Below are 21,017 nucleotides of genomic sequence, written 5' to 3'. Positions count from 1 at the left end.
GAGGAGTGACAACTTGGACTCTGAGTGTGTCTCCCCCAATAGTCGGTGTTTTTTCTTAAAGCCCCAACTCCTGGAGTCATGGGATCACGTGAGCGCTCCCTCCCATGAGCGCCCAGGCCCCACAGGCTGGGAGGGAGGAGCCCGGCTGCCCGAACGCTTCTCCCAGCCCGGCCCTACGGCACCGGGACTACATCTCCCAGCAGTCCTTGCGCTTCCCGCCGGGTGCGTGCGTAGTTGCGTCTCCAATCCTACTCCCCTCAGCTGTGTCGCTCAGGGCGGCCCAAGATGGCGGCGCGCTGGAGCAGCGAGAATGTGGTGGTGGAGTTCCGGGACTCGCAGGTAACGAGCCCCCGCAGCCTGGGGGAGAGCGCATGCGCCACGTCCCCCCACCCCCACGCCCGCCGTCTGGTCTGTGTGGGGAACTCCCTGCTTTTTTCCGGGGGCAGGGGCCCGCTCCTCTCGCCTCCCATCGGCCGAGCGGGGAACCTGCCTGGGGGAACTGCCCCCAGCACACGGGCCCTGCCAGGGGTGGGATGGATCGCCCAGTCTGTGCCCCCCCCCCCCCCCCCCGCGCTGTGCAGCCCTCGCACCGGGACGGGCGCCTCTCCCAGCTCCCTCCGGGTCGGGCGGGCTGCTGTTTCTACAGGGGTCCTTCGTCCAGCGCTGAGATGCAGCCACGTCTGGGGCGCCACCTAGCAGCGCTTGATGGCGACGTTGCTCCTGCCAGCGCTGGCCAATGCAGCCCCTCAGGGACAGGGAAGGGCTCAGTTGTTTCTGCAGGGGTGGGCAGGGTACTGGGTAGCTATTTAACAGCCACAGTGATGCACAAAATGTAGGGCAGGTAGTGAAGAGCTCTGTCCAGTTGAAGCTGCTGGGACACTGTGAACTTGAAGGCATGCTGCCATAGACCTTGTCTACACTGCCACTTACTTCGGCATAACTTACGTCACTCAGGCGTGTGAATAAGCCACCCCCTGCGCCCCCCGGTGTAGACAGCACTTTGTCGGCCGGAGAAGCTCTCCTGCTGACATAGGCTATGTCTAAACTGCATACCTTACAAGGGCATGGCTGTAACGTAGCCACTCTTTGTCGCTGGGAGAGAGCTCTCCTGGCGATAAAATAAAACCACCCCCAACCAGGGGCGGTAGCTTCATCGACGGGAGAGTGTCTCCCACCACTGAAGCGCTGTCCGAATTGACGCTTTTTGTCGTTAACACTTTTGTTGTCAGGGGTGTGTTTTTTCGCACCCCTGAGCAACAAAAGTTTTAATGACAAAAGTGCCAGTGTAGACAAAACCAGAGCTACCCCTTCTTGCAAAGGAGGAGTAATTAAGTGGATGGGAGAGCTCTCTCCCATTGTCTTAGAGCATCTTCATCAGACATGCTACAATGGCACAGCTCCATCAGTGCCGTTGTAGCACTTCTAGTATAGACTAGCTCATAGAAATAATAGAAATGCAGGAATGGAAGGGACCACATGAGGTAATCAAGTCCAGCCCCCTGCACTGAGGCAGGACCAAATAAATCTAGACATAGCTGACAGTTTTGTCCAATCTGTTCTTAAAAATGTCCAATGACTGAGATTCCACAGCCTCTCTAGTTAATTTGGTCCAGCGTTTAACTACCTTGACAGTTAAGAACTTTTTCCTAATGTTTAACTAAATCTCCCGTGCTGCAATTCAAGCCCATTACTTCTTGTTCCATCCTCAGTGGCTAAAGAGAACAATTTCTCACCCTCCTCTTTAGATCAACCTTTTATATAGTTGAAGGCAGTCGTCATGTCCCTGCTCAGTCATCTCTATTCCAAACTAACAAACCCAGTTTTTTCAATCTTTCCTCGTAGGTCATGTTTCTAGACCTTTAAACATTTTTCTAGCTCTCCTCTGGACATTCTCTGATTTGTCCACATCTTTCTCGAAGTGTGGTGTCCACAGCTGAACACAATACTCCAGTTGAGCCCTTATCAGGGCTGCCTAGAATGGAGTAATTGCTACTTGTGTCTTGTTTACAACACTTCTGCTAATACATCCCAGAACAATCACTTTGTTTGTAGCAGTGTTACATTGTTGACTCTCATTTAGTTTGTGATCCACTATAATCTCCAGCTCCTTTTCTGCAATGTTGCTTCCTAGAGAGACAAGGTGGGTGAGGTAATATTTTTTTTTACTGGACCAACTTCTGTTGGTGAGAGAGGCAAACTTTCAAACTACACAGGGCTTTTCAAGAGCTCTCTCTCACCAACAAAAGTTGGTCCAATAAAAGCTATTACCTCATCTAGCTTTTAAAGTTGATTATCCCTTTAACTTTTTCAAAACCAGTTCTTATTAAAGTAAAGTTGAATAAAAATGTGAACAGTAAATTGGGTTCCCCAGGTACTTTTAGCTATGTTACTTTGTTTACAACATATATTTTTAAATTTGTTGGTGTCTCTTTAATCCAGGATTTAGGCAAGATCCCAGAATTAATCCTATTTTTTTTGAGAAATGCCCTGGAATCATTTATGACTATGTGTTCAAGGCCTTGGTTTTATGTTTTCTTCCAAACTACCAGAAAACACATACTTGTGTCATTTTCCCCTTTTACAACATGCTTACCCTAGGTTTATTTTTTAACTCTAGACTCGCCTGCCTATCCCCTTTACTTAACTGCCGAGTGAGTGACTGACTCCGTCAAAGTATTTTCTGTTTCTTTCTCCTGAAATGGATTTTGGCAATCTGGACATTTGCTGCTGGTTTCAGTGTTAGTGACCATCACAGCTACAACCCTTGCAAGGTGATGGGGATTTAAGCATGGCTGCAATCTGTAAAAGAGATTCATGGTGAATGGAAATGAATGACCAAGTTGATATGTAGAAATCTGGCTGCTTTCCTCTCCTGCCTGTCTATTGCATTTAAGGTTCCTTTAATAAAATAGTAGAAAGATCTCTGGCAATAATCATGGTAGGAAATCCTCTTAGCTTCATTTCCTTGAAATCCTTGTGTGAAAGTGTAGTGACTATCAAATATCTGAACAGCCAAGACAGCTCTGGGCCTGCTAAGCAACATATTTTTAAAAAATCATAACCTCTGTTGCCAAGAAAATGAACATTTTAAACTGAAGTTTGGTGCTAAGCATCCCATGTTTTGCTGAATGCATACAGTGCATGCACGTAAACAATCAATTGAGAATAACTTTTTTATTGTTTTTGCTCAATTGCTGATCATATATTTATTCCTCTTATTAAAGTGACTATACCAGGAGTTCTAGTATTTTTGTCCAGCTTAATCCTCTAAAATCTGATGTGCAAATTATATCTTGTTCATATAACCATGACCCATTTAAAACATTTGGGGAACAGACCCATGTCTAACGTGCTGATATATTGTTTTTGTTACTGCTTGGGTTGCTGGGGAAAACAACATTTACATTATTTTCTATGGTGGTTTATTTCTAATCTACATCGTTCAGTTGGGTTTGATTGGAAGAAAATTGGGGGACCTCTTTTCAAGAAAACAATAAGGCAAGCTTATATTTTGGAAGCTGCTGCTTACAGTGAAACCCTCTTACAAGTGCATCCAAATTTAGATGTTTTAAAATATACTAAATAAGGAAACGTGCTTAGAAGAAGCACGAGCAATTGCAACAGCAGTTGAACACAGTAGCTCTGTCTGTTACAGTTCAGGGCACTGCACCTGTATTCTCCCTTTGTGGTCCAGCAAGAGTTCCCACTTTTAACCTCTAGCTCCCCAGCAGTCACCTCTTTTGGGTGGAGACTCGTGCCTCTCTCTCTCCTGAGCTGGGTATTTCCAGGCAGCCTACACTGTGAATTCCCCAGTAGAGCCAGGCTGCCTAAGCAGGGCCTGCTTTACTCTTCGTCTCAGAGACAGAAAACAGTGTAATTACCACAGTTAAGTTACCACACAGCTCTTTCTAAGCAAGCACATTTACTCTTACGGTAAAAGGATTACAGAGAAAACATATTAACACAATAAAAGAGCCTATACTACACATGCCAATAAGCATACCAGAGAGCACCCCAATTCCAACAAGGGGTCTGGCCAGTAAACAGTCCTTTAAACCCCACCAGGGATTATTTCTGTGGTTTCAAATTCATAACCCTTTTTGCTCAGAACAAGGCAACCCTTTCAAGAAAGGACTGCCCCTTCCCCACTTAGACAGATGGTCCTGTCCATTTGTAGGATCAGAAAGAAGGCCCTGAGTCTGTTTTAACTCCGGCTGTTTAACCAGAAGTCCTTTCTTTGTCTGTTGGTCCATGGAGAATCCAGTTTGAACCTTTATATGCAAGCCTCCCCAAGTGGTGATACTGCTCTGGAGGTGTTACAGCCGGAGTGAATTTGCCTAACCAGCCTCCCTGTTCTTAGCTCCTGTTAGAACTGTGATACCTCTCCCCCATGGAATTACATGCAGTCCCTGGACGCAATGACAGACCAACTTAATTCAGTCAGGGTTGTGCAGGATATTGCAGGAAATTACCATCTCTGTCACACTACTTCTTTAGGAACAAATGTGTTGAGTTAATATGTTTTCACTGTAATGAATCCAGCCTACAGCCTTCTTCGTTTTACGTCTTACATTCCTCCATCTCTTCCTCTAATCAAAATATTAAAGAGATCAAGTTTTGAGAAATGAACATGACACCACGGTGAAGAATTGCTTCCAGAGAATTGATAATGAGATGAAGACGTTCACCTCTAGCTCACTTGTTCAGATCTGGTCCAGATCAGGAGAGATCAAATCTTACCACTTGACAGTTTATGTGAAATGTCGGGGGTCTCAGTCCTCTTCCTTGCAGTTAGATTTCAACATGACAATTGTCAATCTTAATAGAGAAGCTGAGGATTTAAAAGACTATGGAGGCTGAACCTACTTCCTTTCTCCTAGAGCTGTTTCTTGCAGGTCAGCTGCAAGGCCCACTGGTGGATTTAGGAACTGGCACTGCCTGTTCTAGAAGTAGAGGACTTCAGTTCCCAGAGCTGGTAGGCTAGCACCTTTCACTAACACTGAACACACTCATATGTTTGGGTTTGGGTCTGTGTGGAGAGGGCTAATTGAGAGCTCTGCTTGCAGCATATGGTAAAACACGAATACTCCCTAGCTCTTACAAAGCATTTCTTAGCAGTAGATCTCCAAGTGTTTTACAAAGGCAAACCTCAGTATCATTATCCCCATTTTACAGCTGGGGAAGCCGAGTTTCACAGAGGTGAAGTGATTTTCTGGGTTCAGCCTTCAGACCATTGACAGCCTGCATCTCACCCATGTTCTATCCATACTGCCTCTGTAACATGAACATTACACAGATGGCTAAAGAGCAGCCTACAGACAAATAACACTCAGCACTTACAGCCCATAATGCTCCTCAATGCAGCCAACCTAATGTTTAATACCAAAACATTACTTGTGGAAACTCCAGGCCCCAGTCTTCAATACTGTATCTCTTAGCAGAAGGCCGAATGGCTGATTAAAACCTGGAGTGTCTACAGGTTACATCTCCTCACTGAAATTGAAGGAGGTTGTAATCTGTGCTCTTCGATCAAAATGGATGTGGCCCATAGGTTCTTGGCAAGCTGTCAGCGCAGCCCAAAGGTGGGTTAAAATAAGCTTATGTCTGATTAGCTGTCAGTGTGCAAGACAGTGAGCTATGCTAAACAAGTAACTGGTCTCTGCCCTCCAAGAGCTTACAATCTAAAGATAGTGCAACCATGGAAAATCAAGTCTGTCTGCTTCCTGCAAAGTGGAAAGCAATAGTTACGGTACACCCAAAAGCAGATAGCATTCTGGGGTATGAGAAGGTGCTTTCTGAAGGTAGAAGAGCAGTAAACCAAAATTAATTGCCTAATGTAGATGTTTGGGAGGGTTGGGGATACTGCCTGTGCTAGTGACTCAGCATTCCTTTCAAACATGCAACAGTTTGAACATACCTATCCAAATAAGTGTTAACGCTAATTGCAGCAATTACAGGTAACCTGAGAATTTAGTCTAGAGGCAATCTGTCTTAGTTTTGCTCAGAGCTGCATTCTGAAAGGTCATGTTGTGAAGAAGCACTTCTTGGCATGCAAAACCTCTGCAATGAATTTGACAGTGAAATTTTTACACCCAGATTTGAGCCTGTAATGCTGGAGCAGCCATCTTGCTACCAGGTGACCTCATTTGTGACACTGACAGAACGGTCGCCCCGCATGTGAGACTGTATACTGGTGCTTCGTCCTGTTCTCGTCAGTAATTAAGTTTTATGGCATTGACATTTGTCCTAACAACACTTACTGTCTACAACTGCAGTATACCGATACATAAAGCATTAATTACAACCATACATGAACGGTTACAAAATTGCAAAGTGCTTTTTAAAACAGGAACAGCTGACTAAACCTATTTTAAAAACCTTTGTATAAGATGACTTGAACTTTGAATTATTGGCTTTCTCCCATCTCCTGGGAAAGATGGACAAAGTACCAAGAGCATAAAGTTGCTCCACTCTAGCTGTATTAAATACCCGACAGTTGACTAGTTCTTCATCAGACTAAAAGTGCTTATGTCAATAATGGCTTCAGCTATTTTCCTCTTCATTTTTCATAAAAGGAGCTATTCTAACTATTGTGATAGAGATGGCAATTTCCTGCTATATCCTAGGGAGACCTTACTAATTAAGTTTAAGTATCTTTGGAGTCCATTGTATTAAATGAATGGTTCATATGTTATTGTGGGTTGGGATTGTATGTAACCGCTTGAGGGGGGAGATGTGACAGCTGTGAGTCCTTTGAAAAGTTAGGTCTGTCTAGAACAATGTGTCAGACAAGAATGGGCTTTTGTAACAAAAGTGTCAAGTGGATTTCCTGGGGAATATCTAGGGCAGACTTTTTGGCCCTAGGGCCACATTGGGGAATAGAAGAAATTGTATGGCGGGCCATGAATGCTCACAAAATTGGGGTTGGGGTGCGGGAGCGGGCTCTGGGGTGGGGCTGGGTATGAGGAGTTTGGGGTGCAGGAGGGTGCTCCTGGCTGGGATCTAGGGGGTTGGAGAGTGGGAGGGGGATCAGGGCTGGGGCAGGGGGTTGGGGCATGGGGAGAGGTTCAGGGGGTGCAGGCTCCGAGCAGCACTTACTTCAAGCAGCTCCTGGAAGCAGAGGCATGTCCCTTCTCTGCCTCCTACACAGAGGCATGGCCAGGCGGCTCTGCACGCTGCCCCATCCACAGGCACCACCCCTGTAGCTCCCATTGGAGCGTGTAGGAGCAGAAGCAGGGCTATGCACCCCAGCAGGAGCATTAATTACAACCTGCATCCGGGCTGGAGCACGGCCAAGCCGTGCGGTGCGGCCCCCGACCCAGTGGCCTGGCCGGAGCAGGGCGGTTTGCGGGCCGGCTCAAAACGGCTCACGGGCCGTATTTTGCCCACCCCTGATCTAGGGGTCGGTGAATGCAAATTCCTCACCTCTGATTATGCGAAAACTCAGCCTTTTGAAGCTAGGCCCTGAGGGGCAGGCCACTGTCTGCTGATTACCTGTTACATGAGGCCAAGATCAAACTATTCATGGTGGTTCTTGATTCTGAATCTGTGCCAGTTATGAACCTGTAACCATGGGGGGAAAAAAACCAGTTGTGAGGTTTGAAGGACAGACACCTACCAGAGCCCTTGTTGGAGTTGGGGGTGACCTCTGATGAGCTTTTTAGCTTGTAAGTAGGTTCTTTTAGTCTTTTAATATGTTTTCTCTGTAATGCTTTCACCTGAAGAATAAAGATGCTTGCTTATAAAGAGCTGTGTGGTAACTTATAACTGCAGGCTATCCACAGGGCATAGCCTCTGGAGAGAAAGCAAAGCACAGATGCTGGCCTTTTAGGCAGACTGGCTTGCTGGGAATATCAGAGTGTAGGCAGAAAATTGTGCAGCCTTTAAAGAAGGGAAAGTAATGCAGATCTCTACCCAAGAGAGGTGACGGCTGAGGAGCTGGGAACTTAGAGTGGGTGCCCTTGAGGGACCACTCGGGGGAATACAGGTACAGTTGCCCTGAACTGTGACAGAAATATCGTGGCAAATCCTCCTTCCCTTTGTTATGTTGCTGTAAATGTAATAACGCACTTTATACTAGTAATTCTGTTTGCAGTTCTTAACTGGAGTCCAGGAGGATAGCTTTAGCCCTTACTATTTAGGGTCCTAAATAAGGGAGTAGTTTTAAATTCTTAGCTTCAGGGTTTGGAGACATGTATGAGACCCCCTACTAGCCAGAACAAAACAATACCAACACTAAAAAATGTAGGGAGGGCAGCCAGCACTACCCTGCTCATAGGTTTTGCCAGCCAGGCAATAGAGTAAAACCGACATATATATTTATTCTTTTTTCTGCTGCCCAGTTAGTAGCTGTGAAGCTGACCAGAGTCTTGTTAATTTCACGCTGCTACTGCTTGGCAAAGCTCTGATCAGCAGTAAAAGTACTGAAGCTACCTAGCTGTCTGCAGACTTAGGCTGATGGCACTACGTTGCTTTATAGTCAGGTCATATTCAGAAGCTTATCTTTGCAACCATGAGAGCTAGATTTTTTTTTTAATTACATTTAATTATATGTAAATTGATGGCTTAGGCCCTTGGCTTTCCAGATAAAGCTTCCCACGCACCGTTAGCACATAGATGTCAATTTTTCAAAACCTTCCTAGTTTTCTCTTCCTGCAGAATCTTATCTGCCAGTCTGTTCTGTCTCAATCTCCTGGAGGGACTTTGGGGGTCTCTTAGTTTCCATCAATAGGAAAGTCCAACATAAATAAGACTCTGATATATCTTCGCCATCTTCCATTTGTGCATGTCTGGCCTACAGAAGTGGTCACACTTTACACATGTGCAGGATTGTAAAAGAGGTCTCTGGAATAAAAGCAGGGTTAAGATGTTTTTAAAAGCTACTTCACAACGGGAATAGAACCACATTAATAATAATCATTATAGAACAGTGATGAAAAGGTTTCATCTGTGGTAGCAGAGTTAAGGGAAATGAAGTAGGCTCTCAGTGCTTGCAGCTGTGTGTGTCATATCTATTCTTCAACCTACACTAAAGAGACAACATCATCACACTACCTTCAACCTTCAGATCAGCTCCCCATCCCAGATTCTGTGATTTGTGGGGGAAGATAATTCTTCTATCTCTGATGTCAATCAAGCTTTGCTTCCACCCTACCAGCTTGGGCCTTCTTGAAGATAAGTGGGCAGGCTTTCCTTCAGGATTTCAATCTTGCACATAGTTTTGTTTGACTGGAAACTTAAACTGATGGGTGTAATTTAGTTTTTTTCTCTTTGACAGGCAACTGCTATGTCAGTGGATTGTCTTGGACAGCATGCGGTGCTCTCTGGGTGAGAAATTTGTGGAAATCACTTTCAGAAGTCAAATCAGTGGCCTTCAGGCTGATCTTGATTGAAAAGCTCATGTAATGTTGAGGAGGGTGAAACTGAATTCTGTTCAGAGCTTTCTGGGTCACGTTTCCAACGTGATAGAGAGGTAAAAGACAGAAACATTAACTCAAACACTGCTGCTGTTTCTGCAGTGGATGCTTTCCTGATGACACCAGTGGAGTCTTTGGAGTGTCACTTAACTAGTATGGCCATCTGGAATTCTATTTGAAGTACAGATCACTGATGGTTTTCTTTAGAATCATAAATTGATTCATAGGCTCTTAAATTATGCAAGTGGGTGGGAGATTCTGCATTTTACTGTCAATTCCCCTGCCAGGTAAATCCATGCAGTATGGTCAGCTACAAAATTAATGCCCCAGTTTATCCTACCGTAGCTTTCCAAAGCCCATCTCCCCGACTCCACTCCCTACCCCCCATTTCCTTTTGTATAGGACCCTGGTGTATCACTTCCTTGTGTGGCAAGGTATGTGTGAGGAACTGAAGGGAGTGGTCTGAGAGCACCTGACCCCTATGTACATTGGCCCTTGCCTTCTCTGTCTCTGGATCCTGAAGGGAAACATGAGAGAAGAGTAGACGTTTTTTTATTTATTTATTTATTTTTAAATGGATCCCATCTCCTAGAACTGGAAGGGACCTTGAAAGGTCATCGAGTCCAGCCCCCTGCCTTCACTAGCAGGACCAAGTACTGATTTTGCCCCAGATCCCTAAGTGGCCTCCTCAAGGATTGAACTCACAACCCTGGGTTTAGCAGGCCAATGCTCAAACCACTGAGCTATCCCTCCCCCCAAGAGAGACGTGTCTCTCTTATAAATTAGGACCTAGGCTGAGCAACCCTTGGGCTCTGACATTCCCCTGAGTGTGCACCACAAGGTCAGGCCTCCAACAAATGAATTACATATTTGAAAAGTGCAAACCACTGTGCTTACGCACTGGAGCACCATCACCAAGATATGGAGGGACTAGGCAGGTTACACCAGGCCCAGAGGAGGACAGGACAAGGATGGGGAGCAGCTACCATCATGGTCCTCTAGTGATGTGTGAGGGCATAACCCTGCAGAATGCATGCATGGTCTTGCAGTTCCGGGTGTTGGAAGAAACCCTCTAGATTGGTATGGCATGTTAGCAGGTGCCATAGATATTAGGCTTTCAAGGCACCTGCTCCCTTTAGCACTGTGACTCTGAAGCCTCCTGAGTGGCTGGTGTTTAAACCACTCGGGCTGCATGTGCTTTGCTCCCATCTTTCACATTACTGTGAGCTAATAACTAATTGCCATATGCTAATGGCACATTACGAGCCATTAGCATGTTCTTTTCAAAATGAAAGATGTGGCTGCAGCTGTCTGGCTGACTCCATGGTTGTGCTCAATGGTCGTTCCTCCCTCTACTGCTCCTGTCTCTACCTCTTTAGAGCAAAAAGACAAAGTCTTTGGATACCCATCCCCAAGCCTGCCTGTCTCCTCCTTGCAGTCACATCCCTCAGTGCCACTTTGTCCACAGCAGTGTCTGATTTGAACAGGAACAGCAGGCCGGGCAGTCAGTGTAGGTCTAACTGGATACCATTCCCACCTGCATGTTTTGATTTGCACATGTCAGTAACACAGCTAGCTTGCCTGGGTTTATAACCGCTTAGGGGGCAACCCTGCAATTTTGAAAATCTGCTGTGTGTGCCACGCCCACAGTTGAGCCCATTCCCAAGCCTCTGTCTGCCAGCATGCTCAGCACCCTTTGAAAACCCTGCACATGTCTGTCTCCCCCACGTAAGAGAGGCTCAGCAGCCTTACGCTTCTGAGAATGTAGCCTGAGATGATTTTAAAAGGCTTGGTTTGCAAAGGAAACCCAGCTGTCTTCCTGTTCCTCCTCTTGGCAGTGCTGTCAGAGCACCCAGAACAGCTGCCTGCTCACTATACTTCTGACCCTTGTGTGGTCAGTAATAAGTAATTCAGAACATTCCAGCGCCAGCCTTTTGTAGAAGTAACTTTAACAGTCCTGTTATCCTCTTATATTTTCTGTCTCTCTTTGGATCCTCTCTAACTTATCAGTGTCTCCAGTCTGATCCTTTCTACACTTTTGACTTCACACACTTAACAAAAGGGGATTGAGGGAATTCAGCGTTTGCAGGAGTAACTTTTATTTCTGCTTTATCAAATGCTTCTCTCTTTTTTTTTTTTTTTTTTTTTTTTTTTGCATGGTAGGCAGATTATTAGCTCAGCTTGGTTTCAGGCCAGTCGTGATAATGCAGGCTCTTTGTGTGTATGTGCCTTGCAGTCGCCGTTTCCTCTACATAGTTAACCTGGACGTGCCGACGGAAGGTCACCGCAAGATCTCCCGTCAGAGCAAATGGGATATTGGGGCCGTGCAGTGGAATCCACATGACAGCTATGCACACTACTTTGCAGCTTCGGTGAGCTCACTCTCTTTAAACACTTACATCTCCATGAATGCCCTAGTTCTGCAGTTGGATCCACACAGGTGGAACCTTTGCCTCTACAAGGCTAGTGGGGCTCAGGAGCAGCAGAAGCAGGGGGGGTCACTGGCTCCCGAACTGTGGCCCAGCCCCCTGCTGTCCCTTCCCCCATCACTCACCTTTATGCCACTCTCAAAAGTGATGGGGCCATGCCTCCTGACCCCCTCTGTTCCAGCACCCCTGGCAGGGCTCTGTGCAGGCACAAGAGTAGTGTCTGTATGCCTACCTGTGCAAATCATATTGCAAGATCAGGGCTTATGTTTGGTTTATTGCTGGCAAGGTGGTAGTTCTTAGTTATGGGTCTGTGAATGGTGATTCTAGACAGCTCTTACTTGTCTTTTCTAAAGAACCTTCTCAAATATATTGGGCCCACAAATTATCATTATCCAATAGGGAATGATGGGCTCTGCATTTTTTAACCCCTCCATTTTGTTACATGACTTACAAGTGTGTTAAATTTCTTGCTCTGTACTTGGCATTGCTGATGGGATGTGGTTCTTGACCCAGCCTGTAAATAAAGCTGATCAATATTGGCTCACCTCCATAACAAACACAGGAGGGTGAAAAAAGAGTTGGGGTTTGCAAATGGGCAAAGGACCTAGTTAGCAAGGAATGAATGGTTTTGATATAAAGAAGTTAATAAGGTGGCACATGGACTAAAAAGCAATAATGTAAAACTGTATCTAAAGAGGGCTGGCATGGAGATCCACATGCACCCTAGCTTCGATTTCCAGCCCTGATCCTTACGGTCTGCACAAACCAGGTCCTGCAGTGATAGAGGGAGTGTGCTGAGCCCCTGCTAAGCCTGTCTTCTGCCGCTTTGCAGAGACCCACTGGTTGATTGGTCACAGGCTCTGAACAGACGTTTTCCCATTCAGCTCTCAAGATGGTGGCTGTGTTGGCCTGATCCATTTCCTGGCATAGTCTAAATGATCCACCTTGGAGAGCCCAGGGGTTATTTATTTATTTCTCTGAACAAACTCTTAGTTGGAAGGTTTTTCCATGTTTTGTCCTGAGGTGACTTTCACATTGAAAGTAAAGGTGGTTTTAAAATAAAAAATGGAGACGCGGAGGAATCCTCCTACGTTTGTTGCTCTGACCCATGAGACAAATGACAGGCGTCTTATCAGTGCCTTCAGGCAGCTGGCTCTTCCTAAATGGCTTACAAAAAGGTGCCCTTTACTACTGCTTTTTGATACTGACAGCCTGTGATGATCACAGGCAATAATACCTGGCAGCCCAAAAGCAATGTTAGTTGCAAGCCAAGGAAGAGGCTTCTCTTCAAATGCAGGCTGACAAAGGAATCCAGTGTCCTCGCAATGCTGGTTCCAGCAGCAAGCCAACTTCCTGGGAATGCTGTAACTAAGCAGCGTGAGCTTTGCTAACTCACAGTGAACCAGGGGGTCCCTCCAGGCAGCCTTGCCTTCAGAAGAGCAGTGCTAAAGTTCGAACCCAGCGTCTTCGAGACTCAAAGAGCATCCTTTTGTTCCCCCATAATAAGCTGTAGTTTGCACCAGTGTCATCATAATAGGTTTATAGGTATCCTCGCTGCTGAAGCAGGTCAGGGAAGGAGTTTGCATTAGGGATCATGTGGTGGCATCCCCATCTCCAGGCCAGAGGACCGTCCTTTTTTCCCCTTGTTGTTGTTGGCTGACGTTCCAGTGGCAGTGTGGAAGAAGGCTCTCCATAGGCTAAAACTTACCCTATCTAATTTGGAGGCAGGAATGCTAGAGTCCTTTCCCTTGAAGTCTGTGCAGTGTTCTCAAGACACTTCTGAAGTCTTCAATGGTTTTCAAGTTTCTTTGGAGACAGTGGGTCAGCACTCTCTAGTGAACTGCACCTTCGGTGGCCCTTTATGGCTGTGCGCAGGGGCTGTGAAACACCACCACTGACTTGGGAGCGATTCACATTTCATTTGCATGCTGTAAATGACTGCAGATAGTGCAGGCAGAGAGGAAATCCATCCCAGGGTTGCTGGAGGAGGAGTTCTTATTTTTTGGTTTCTTCCCATAGGAATCCACACACACATTCTCTCCCTGTGCCTGGCTCTGACTAGAGTCTGGCCTGGGAAAGTTCATGCCCTTCTGTCCTGGGACCCTGTTATTCCCCTGCCTTCAGGATAGTCACAAACATTCCTCCAAGGGGGGTGAACAGACCCTTCTGAAGCCATTGCTCATGCTTGCCCTGAGGAGTGGTTGCTGGGAAGCACTCATGGAGTGTGCAGCTGTCGCTCTCTGGAACCAGGGGCTGTGCTACCGGAGATGCCACCTTCCGGCTGACGTGTGCCACTGAGGTCCTGAGACACCTGCTGACACATCCTACAAAGAGATGAGGTGGTGCCCTGACCAAATTTCATTGTGGTACTGGTACTCCATCTCCCCCAAATCCCCTGACGCTTTCAACTGGCTGTGGGAGTCTCCCTGTTCTAAGCCCATGTACAGCATTGCTGTCACTGTTAAACAGCTGCCACATTCCATCACAGAGCTGGAGGGTTGCGTTTTAATGATGGGGAAGTGTGTTATCCATCTGTAAATACAGAGCTTTGGAATGAATAGTGCTGCATAAATGTAAGCTGCCTGTACTCTGCACTATTATTGTTTCCATCAGGTGTCTGTACTGTTAAAACAAGCAGATAATGAAGATAATTAAATGGCAAAAACTTTAACACAATTAATGTTCTCCAGAATGTCAGGTTCAGTGAAGCTCAAACTTCTGAAAACCGGACAGTACAGAGTTGAGCTTGGGTCATGTTCAATGGACTGCTGCTTATCCACTTGCACTATCCAGCTGCTGGGAAACATTGAAGCTAACAATTCTGTTAACTCCTTTGTCCGTGCATGCTCAGTGTAATCAGTTAGACGCAAGAACAAGCGCAGGAGGCTTTCAATGAGCCCTTTTTGAAATAGCATTTAATTTAATTTCCCCCAAAGAGCTGGGGGTGCTGTGGAGATCCTGGTGTGATGAGCTGAGCCCTGGTTTTATCTCTGTCTGTGAGTAAAAGGAAGGTTGCCAGAATCTGTCAGCTCTAAGAAAAGCTGTTTTTTCCAGGAGCTTTATTTTGGGAACCCCTTGGCCAAATGGGGCCAAATTTTGATCACTAACAAAACCCCACAGCCCCTGAGGCACACTGAATTTCAAGGCAATCCGATTCACTGTTCAGATTTTAGAGTACTTGGAGTCAAGCTTTAAACAGAAAACTGCTCTTAACTCTAGCAGAGCGGTCACTGTGCTGTAACAGGAATGAGTCTTGGAACCACACTATTATTTATTAGATGTATTACGGTAGTGCCTTGGAGCCCTAGTCATGGACCAAGACCCAGTTGTGCTAGGCACTGTACAAACACAAAACAAAAATACACTCCCTTCCCCAAAGAGCTTCCAATCTAAGTAACAGTTCCAGGGAGATACTTACCATAGATACACCAGGGTCGTCCTTGTGGGTCTCCAAATAGCAATGTGAGCTAGGGCCTTCATTCCCAAGCCAGAAGGAGTAGGGAGCTCCCTGAAATGCTCCTACTGTAGCAGTCACTCCTTCCTGTTTGGCAGTGGCATGAATGGGTGTTGGGGGACCTGTCATCCACCTGTCATTTAAAACTCCAGGGTAAATCTGAAAAAATGCAAAGGAATTCCTGCAGGCTGACTCGTGGCTGCTGGTAGTTTGAATGCCACACTCTGGGTACAGAGCCCAGAAAAGGACACTTAGGAAAACATTTGACCTTGGGATTTTGTCTCCATTCTTATTCACCTCTAATTTTGAGTGAATTGAAGCAAGATTTAGGCCTTGAAGAGAGTTTCAAAAGCTTTATCTGCCAGTCAGGAATGGGTTCATCTTCATTCCCCTCTCAGTCTGAGCAAAGCCTCTGCCATGAAGGGTTTGACTCACCAGTAACTGATACCGTTCCAATCGCAGGGACCCCGAACCTGACAGATCCGGAGCCCTGTACTGCTCCAGGGGCCTTTCACCACCTCATTTTATCCATTTAATTTCAGAGCAACCAGCGAGTTGACCTGTATAAATGGAAAGATGGTAACGGGGAAGTTGGCACATCCCTGCAAGGGCACACGCGTGTGATCAGGTATGATAATGAGGAAGTCAGCATCACTCTGAGGTACTGTGAGGAAAATCTTCATAGCTGGTGTACATTGAAGTATAGTTATCACAGCCCCTTTGCTTGGAGAAATTCAGACTATTTTTAGCCACTTCCTTAGCCCGTGCTGCCACCACCCCACTGGGAGAAGATGTCTGATTTAAAGACAGACCACCCTTCCATGGCTGCAGCATGCACATCTGGTTCAGATCAGCCTCTGGTGGCTTCGGTGTCATTACATTTTCCCATGGCAGTTCTCCTAAAGAACAGCAGCCACCATCAGGGAAACAGACAGCAGTGGGGCTATTAAACTGAATCCCACCTGTGACTTGGACTGACGCCAGATATAGGGAAGTAGGCACAGGCTGTCCTTAATGCACTAGTACACGGGGAAGCTCTGGAGTCTGATGCATGCCAGCGGGCGGACCTGGGATTGTCACAGGACTAATGCTTTCATTCTGTGTTGGGGACGGGGTGAAGAAAGCATTTCTCTTTTGCATGTGGATTGTGAAGATTAATTGCAGCCCTTCGGAAAGTTGCCAGCCCTCTCTGATTGAGGGCTGTGTTTGTGTCGCACATACAGCTGTGATGCGCCTGGCAAAATGGAGGGCTGGGGCTAAGAAATGCCTGGCAATCTGGGGTTTGCTGCTAAAATATCCCCTCTCTTTGTGGGGCTGTGGGCAGAAGTAGTAGCTATAAGGCAGAGTGTGGCGAGGATCGTTTACTTAAAGAAATAAGGTAGGTCCTGCTTTTATTCATGAAGTCTTTAGGAAATCTCAATGCAAATGCCATGGGTTTGTTACGGAAAGGTGTGGAGGGTTGCTTTATAAACTGCTGAGAAGAGAATGCCAATAGTGTGATATGTGCGTAACTGACAACTGTGTTCTCCTTTGGTTTTGGATTTGCAGTGATTTAGACTGGGCCGTGTTCGAGCCAGATCTGCTGGTCACTAGTTCTGTTGACACGTATATCTACGTTTGGGATATCAAGTAAGAACAAGAGCCTCCACTCTTACGCTGTGGGAAGATTACGGGGCTTCTCTTTTCGGTGACTGGCAGCTTGGAGGGAAAAGTGCTCTCGTACTCTTTCAGCTGTGCTTGCAGAAGCCAGAACCAATTCCCTTAATCTCAACGGCTCCCAGTCCTTCACGCAGATTCAGAATCTGCACAGTTGTGCTGTTCTATAAAGTTATGTCATGGTCTCATACTGAACAGGAAGAGGCACTGATTGATTTCCCCCCCCCCCCCCCCCATCTTTCCATCACCACTTTTTTAATAGAAAACTGCCTTTTTTCCCCCTTGTGGGGGAAAGAAAAAACTCTATTATTGTCAAAAACCTTCAGTTTTTCAACAGCCTGAAAAATTGCAAAAAAACACTTAAATTTTTTTTTGTTTTGTTTTTATTTAAAGTATTTCATTAGAGTGAAGCATTACTTGACCAGTTCCATCTAAGAGTGAGTTAAAGTCCTAAGGTCGGAGTGTCCGCTGCTGTGAGTTGTCACAGTGCTGCATTGACTTACATCAGCTCAGCATCTGGCCCATCGGGACTGCCCAGCTTTATTAATTCCTCCTAATTTTATTATTATAGCCTGGAGACAGATAAGTTGTCTTTACTCTGGGGCTATGATTTGCTGTGAATTGGGATCATCAAAGGCTTTGATAAATTGTTGGCAGGTTGTCTAATTTTACTGTAGCTTCTTCGTATACTGCTGAATCTTCTTTGGAAATGTTATGTTGTAACGTCCACCGGTAACGCATAAGAATGGCACTAGATGTCCCTTTATCTCCCACAATAGCCACATGCCAGAGGGAGCATAGTTTTTCTCCCCCACCCTATCACAAAGACTGCTAAAAAGCTCCCAGTTATAAATAAATTAAATCTATCTCCTAGAACTGGAAGGGACCTTGAAAGGTCATCAAGTCCAGCCCCCTGCCTGCACTAGCAGGACTAAGTACTGATTTTGCCCCAGATCCCTCAGTGGCCCCCTCAAGGATTGAACTCACAACCCTGGGTTTAGCAGGCCAATGCTCAAACCACTGAGCTATCCCTCCCCCCTTAGTTCTGCCTATAGTCTTAGACTCATAGAACTGGAAGGGACCTTGAGAGGTCATCTAGTCCAGTCCCCTGCACTCAAGGCAGGACTAAGTATTATATTTAATCTTAATGCTTTACATGTTAAACCACAGGTTAAAATCATGATCCTTCTCTGGCTGGTGCCCCCTTCCATTAGACTTGTTTGAGCTCAGACAAGTTTGTGTCACATCTGCCTCCTGGTTAAAAAACAACAACCACCCCTCAGAGATAAATAAGATCCAGGAGCCAGTAATAAGTTCAATTTTCCATTAGAAAGGACCTCCCAGGGGAGAAGGGGTTGTCCCATCTCAGGAGAGATGAGGGACTCATACTGGTAATGTTGTGTTTCAGGGACACCAGGAAACCTATAGTCTCGCTCTCTGCAGTTGGTAAGTACTTGTTCCTGTTATAGGCATAACCTCTGCCTGCATTGTCATATGCCTCTGCTATTCCATCCTCCCTGCTCACTCGGGTTTTCTTTTGCATTCAGACCCGAGGCATGAAAACACTAGCGTAGGTGACTGTCCCACACAGCAGCACCCTGGGCAGTGACTGTTCCTTGAAGGTCCAAAGGCTCTTTTCAGAGATGCTGTTTAGAGCAAAATTGAGGTGTATGAAGAGGAGAGGCCTCCTTGGGTTGCACGCTGCCATTTTCCAGTGCCAGAATCACCACTAGGGCCAAGAGTCGCAGCGGTTTGGGGCGGAGCAGTATTGAGTGAGTGGGCAGGAGGCTGGCTGGTTGGCCTGCACGCATTGAGCAGCTGCGAGGCAGCCTGAAGGAGCACCTGCGGTGCAGTGCGGGAGTGGCGTGGCAGCCAGCTGGGGGCAGGGGAGGGCGTCGTAGAGATGGCTGGCTGGACGAAGGAGGAGGACTGGCTTTAGCAGGTAAATGAGCTATGCAGAGTGGTTGAAAGCACAGAGGGCGAGGGTGATAAGAGGGAAGGGTCTGGGCCTTCTCTCGCTTTGGCTGTGATTATGCCTCAAGCACACACCTGCTCCATATGCAGGAGGCGCTATGCTCATTTGTTCCTGTGCTGAGAGAGCCATTCATGTGCATGTCTCATGCTGGCAGGCTTGCTAGGGACTTTGTCTTGTAGCAATGGCTGACTATGACAAAAGGGGAGGAGCTAAAGCACGAGAGCGGAGTTCTAGTCCTGCCTCTGCCACTGACTTTATCCCAGTCGCCGCCTCCTCCCCATAATACTTACTCCCCTCTAGGTGGGCTTGGGAGACTGAATGAATAGTTGGAAAGCTCTTCGAGATCCTTGGGTACAGGACCCTGTGGTGGTGCTAGGACAGCTGCTCTGAAAGTGGGGTGCTAAGCTGTGTGGCATTTGTGTGATTCAGACGTACAGAGCCTTGTTCCTTCCTCATCACCCTGCTACACGTGTCTGTTCTCTCTAAACCATGCCTCTCTTTCCTAGCACAATTTTTCTGTCCTCTTATACTTGACTGAACCAGTTGAGAAACTAAAGTGTATCCTAGGGGTGTCACTGGAATGCTGCTGACTTCCCACCCTCAGTCCAGTTACTGAGAGAGGGGTTCTGGGCTGGGTACACTAACATGCAGTATCATGCTTCCCTCCAGCATCTTAAACCAGCTGGGGATCTGAAAGGATGCCATGGGTGTCCTCCTTTGGGTTACACATCACGCTCTCGTCAAAGCGATCGGCTAACACTCCTTTTGCTGGACAGGCTCTTGTCAGGGACCCCAACAATGTTAATCTCCACCCATCACCCTTAAGGGGAAGACCTAATAGGTTCTGTGAATGAGTTACTGCACATGGACAACGCTAGAATGGAGACAGAGGAAGATAGAGCACAGATGAGCAAACGTGAAAGTGTCCTTATGGGTTGCTGTTTCTTCTGCCCCACTAATCTCCGTGTGTGTGTGAGTGTGAGAGAGAGAGAGAATCAGCCTTGCTAATGGCCCTTTAGGATCTGTACCAGCAGCAGCCTTACTCACAGCCCATGAATTCGCAGTGCTACAGAAATGCAGAGGACCTCTTCATCCACAGCAGTCTCCTGTTTTATGTCTCTGTTTGGAAGCTGGAGGGTAGAAGTTGGACGGGTTGTTTTCTAATAATTTTGAAAGGAGTTTCAAACTAAATCAGGGAGAAGAGAACCTCAAGTAGCTTTATATAACTCCCTTAACATCTGAACCTTCCATGTCAACGCTAGCTCATTATTTTTCTATTAAAAACTGGGAACCAGAAGGGAGATTGTGAAAAGTAATGCACGTTGGAAAACATAATCCCAACTATACATACAAAATGATGGGGTCTGAATTAGCGGTTACCACTCAAGAAAGAGATCTTGGAGTCATTGTGGATAGTTCTCTGAAAACATCCACTCAATGTGCAGCGGCAGTCAAAAAAGCTAACGGAATGTTAGGAACCATTAGGAAAGGAAAAGATAAGACGGAAAATATCATAATGCCATTATATAAAGCCATAGTACACCCACACCTTGAATAAGCATTCAGTTCTGGTTGCCCCATCTGAAAAAAGGCATATTAGAATTGGAAAAGATACAGAAAAGGACAATACACATGATGGGGGTATGGAACAGCTTCCATACGAGGAGAGATTAAAAAGACTGGGACTGTTCAGCTTGGAAAAGAGACAACTAAGGGGGGGGGTATGATAGAGTTCTATAAAATAATGAATGGTGTGGAGAAAGCAAATAAGGAGGTGTTGTTTACCCTTTCACGTAACTCAAGAACCAGGGGTCACCTAATGAAATTAATAGGCAGCAGGTTTAAACCTGCTAAAAGGAAGTACTTCTCCAGACAACGCATAGTCAATCTGTGGAACTCGTTGCCAGGGGATGTTGTGAAGGTCAAAAGCATAACTAAATTCTAAAAAGAAGTAGATATGTTTGTGGAGGATAGGTCCAACAATGGCTGTTAGTCAGGCTCTGGATGTCCCTAAGCCTCCGACTGCCAGGTGCTGGGACTGGACAACAGGGAATGCATCACTTGATAATTGCCCTCTTCTGTTCATT

The 21,017-nt window shown here is 46.3% G+C and overlaps 1 protein-coding gene across 2 annotated transcripts in view; it reads left to right on the top strand.

The window, feature by feature from the left end:
• Nucleotides 1–269: 269 nt before the first annotated feature.
• WDR59 (WD repeat domain 59) overlaps nt 270–21,017 on the top strand; it is a 68,759-nt gene continuing 48,011 nt past the window's right edge. For both annotated transcript variants that reach the window (XM_065416500.1, XM_065416499.1), the window contains exons 1-6: nt 270–339; nt 9,278–9,327; nt 11,653–11,788; nt 15,842–15,927; nt 16,848–16,928; nt 18,364–18,401. In XM_065416500.1, the coding sequence (XP_065272572.1) occupies nt 286–339; nt 9,278–9,327; nt 11,653–11,788; nt 15,842–15,927; nt 16,848–16,928; nt 18,364–18,401 (445 nt within the window). In that variant the 5' untranslated portion in view covers nt 270–285. The remainder of the gene's footprint in view (nt 340–9,277; nt 9,328–11,652; nt 11,789–15,841; nt 15,928–16,847; nt 16,929–18,363; nt 18,402–21,017) is intronic.

Source organism: Emys orbicularis, chromosome 14 (assembly GCF_028017835.1).
Source record: "Emys orbicularis isolate rEmyOrb1 chromosome 14, rEmyOrb1.hap1, whole genome shotgun sequence".
In the NCBI taxonomy this organism is placed as follows: domain Eukaryota; kingdom Metazoa; phylum Chordata; order Testudines; family Emydidae; genus Emys; species Emys orbicularis.
This window is presented reverse-complemented; position numbering and strand designations above follow the sequence as displayed.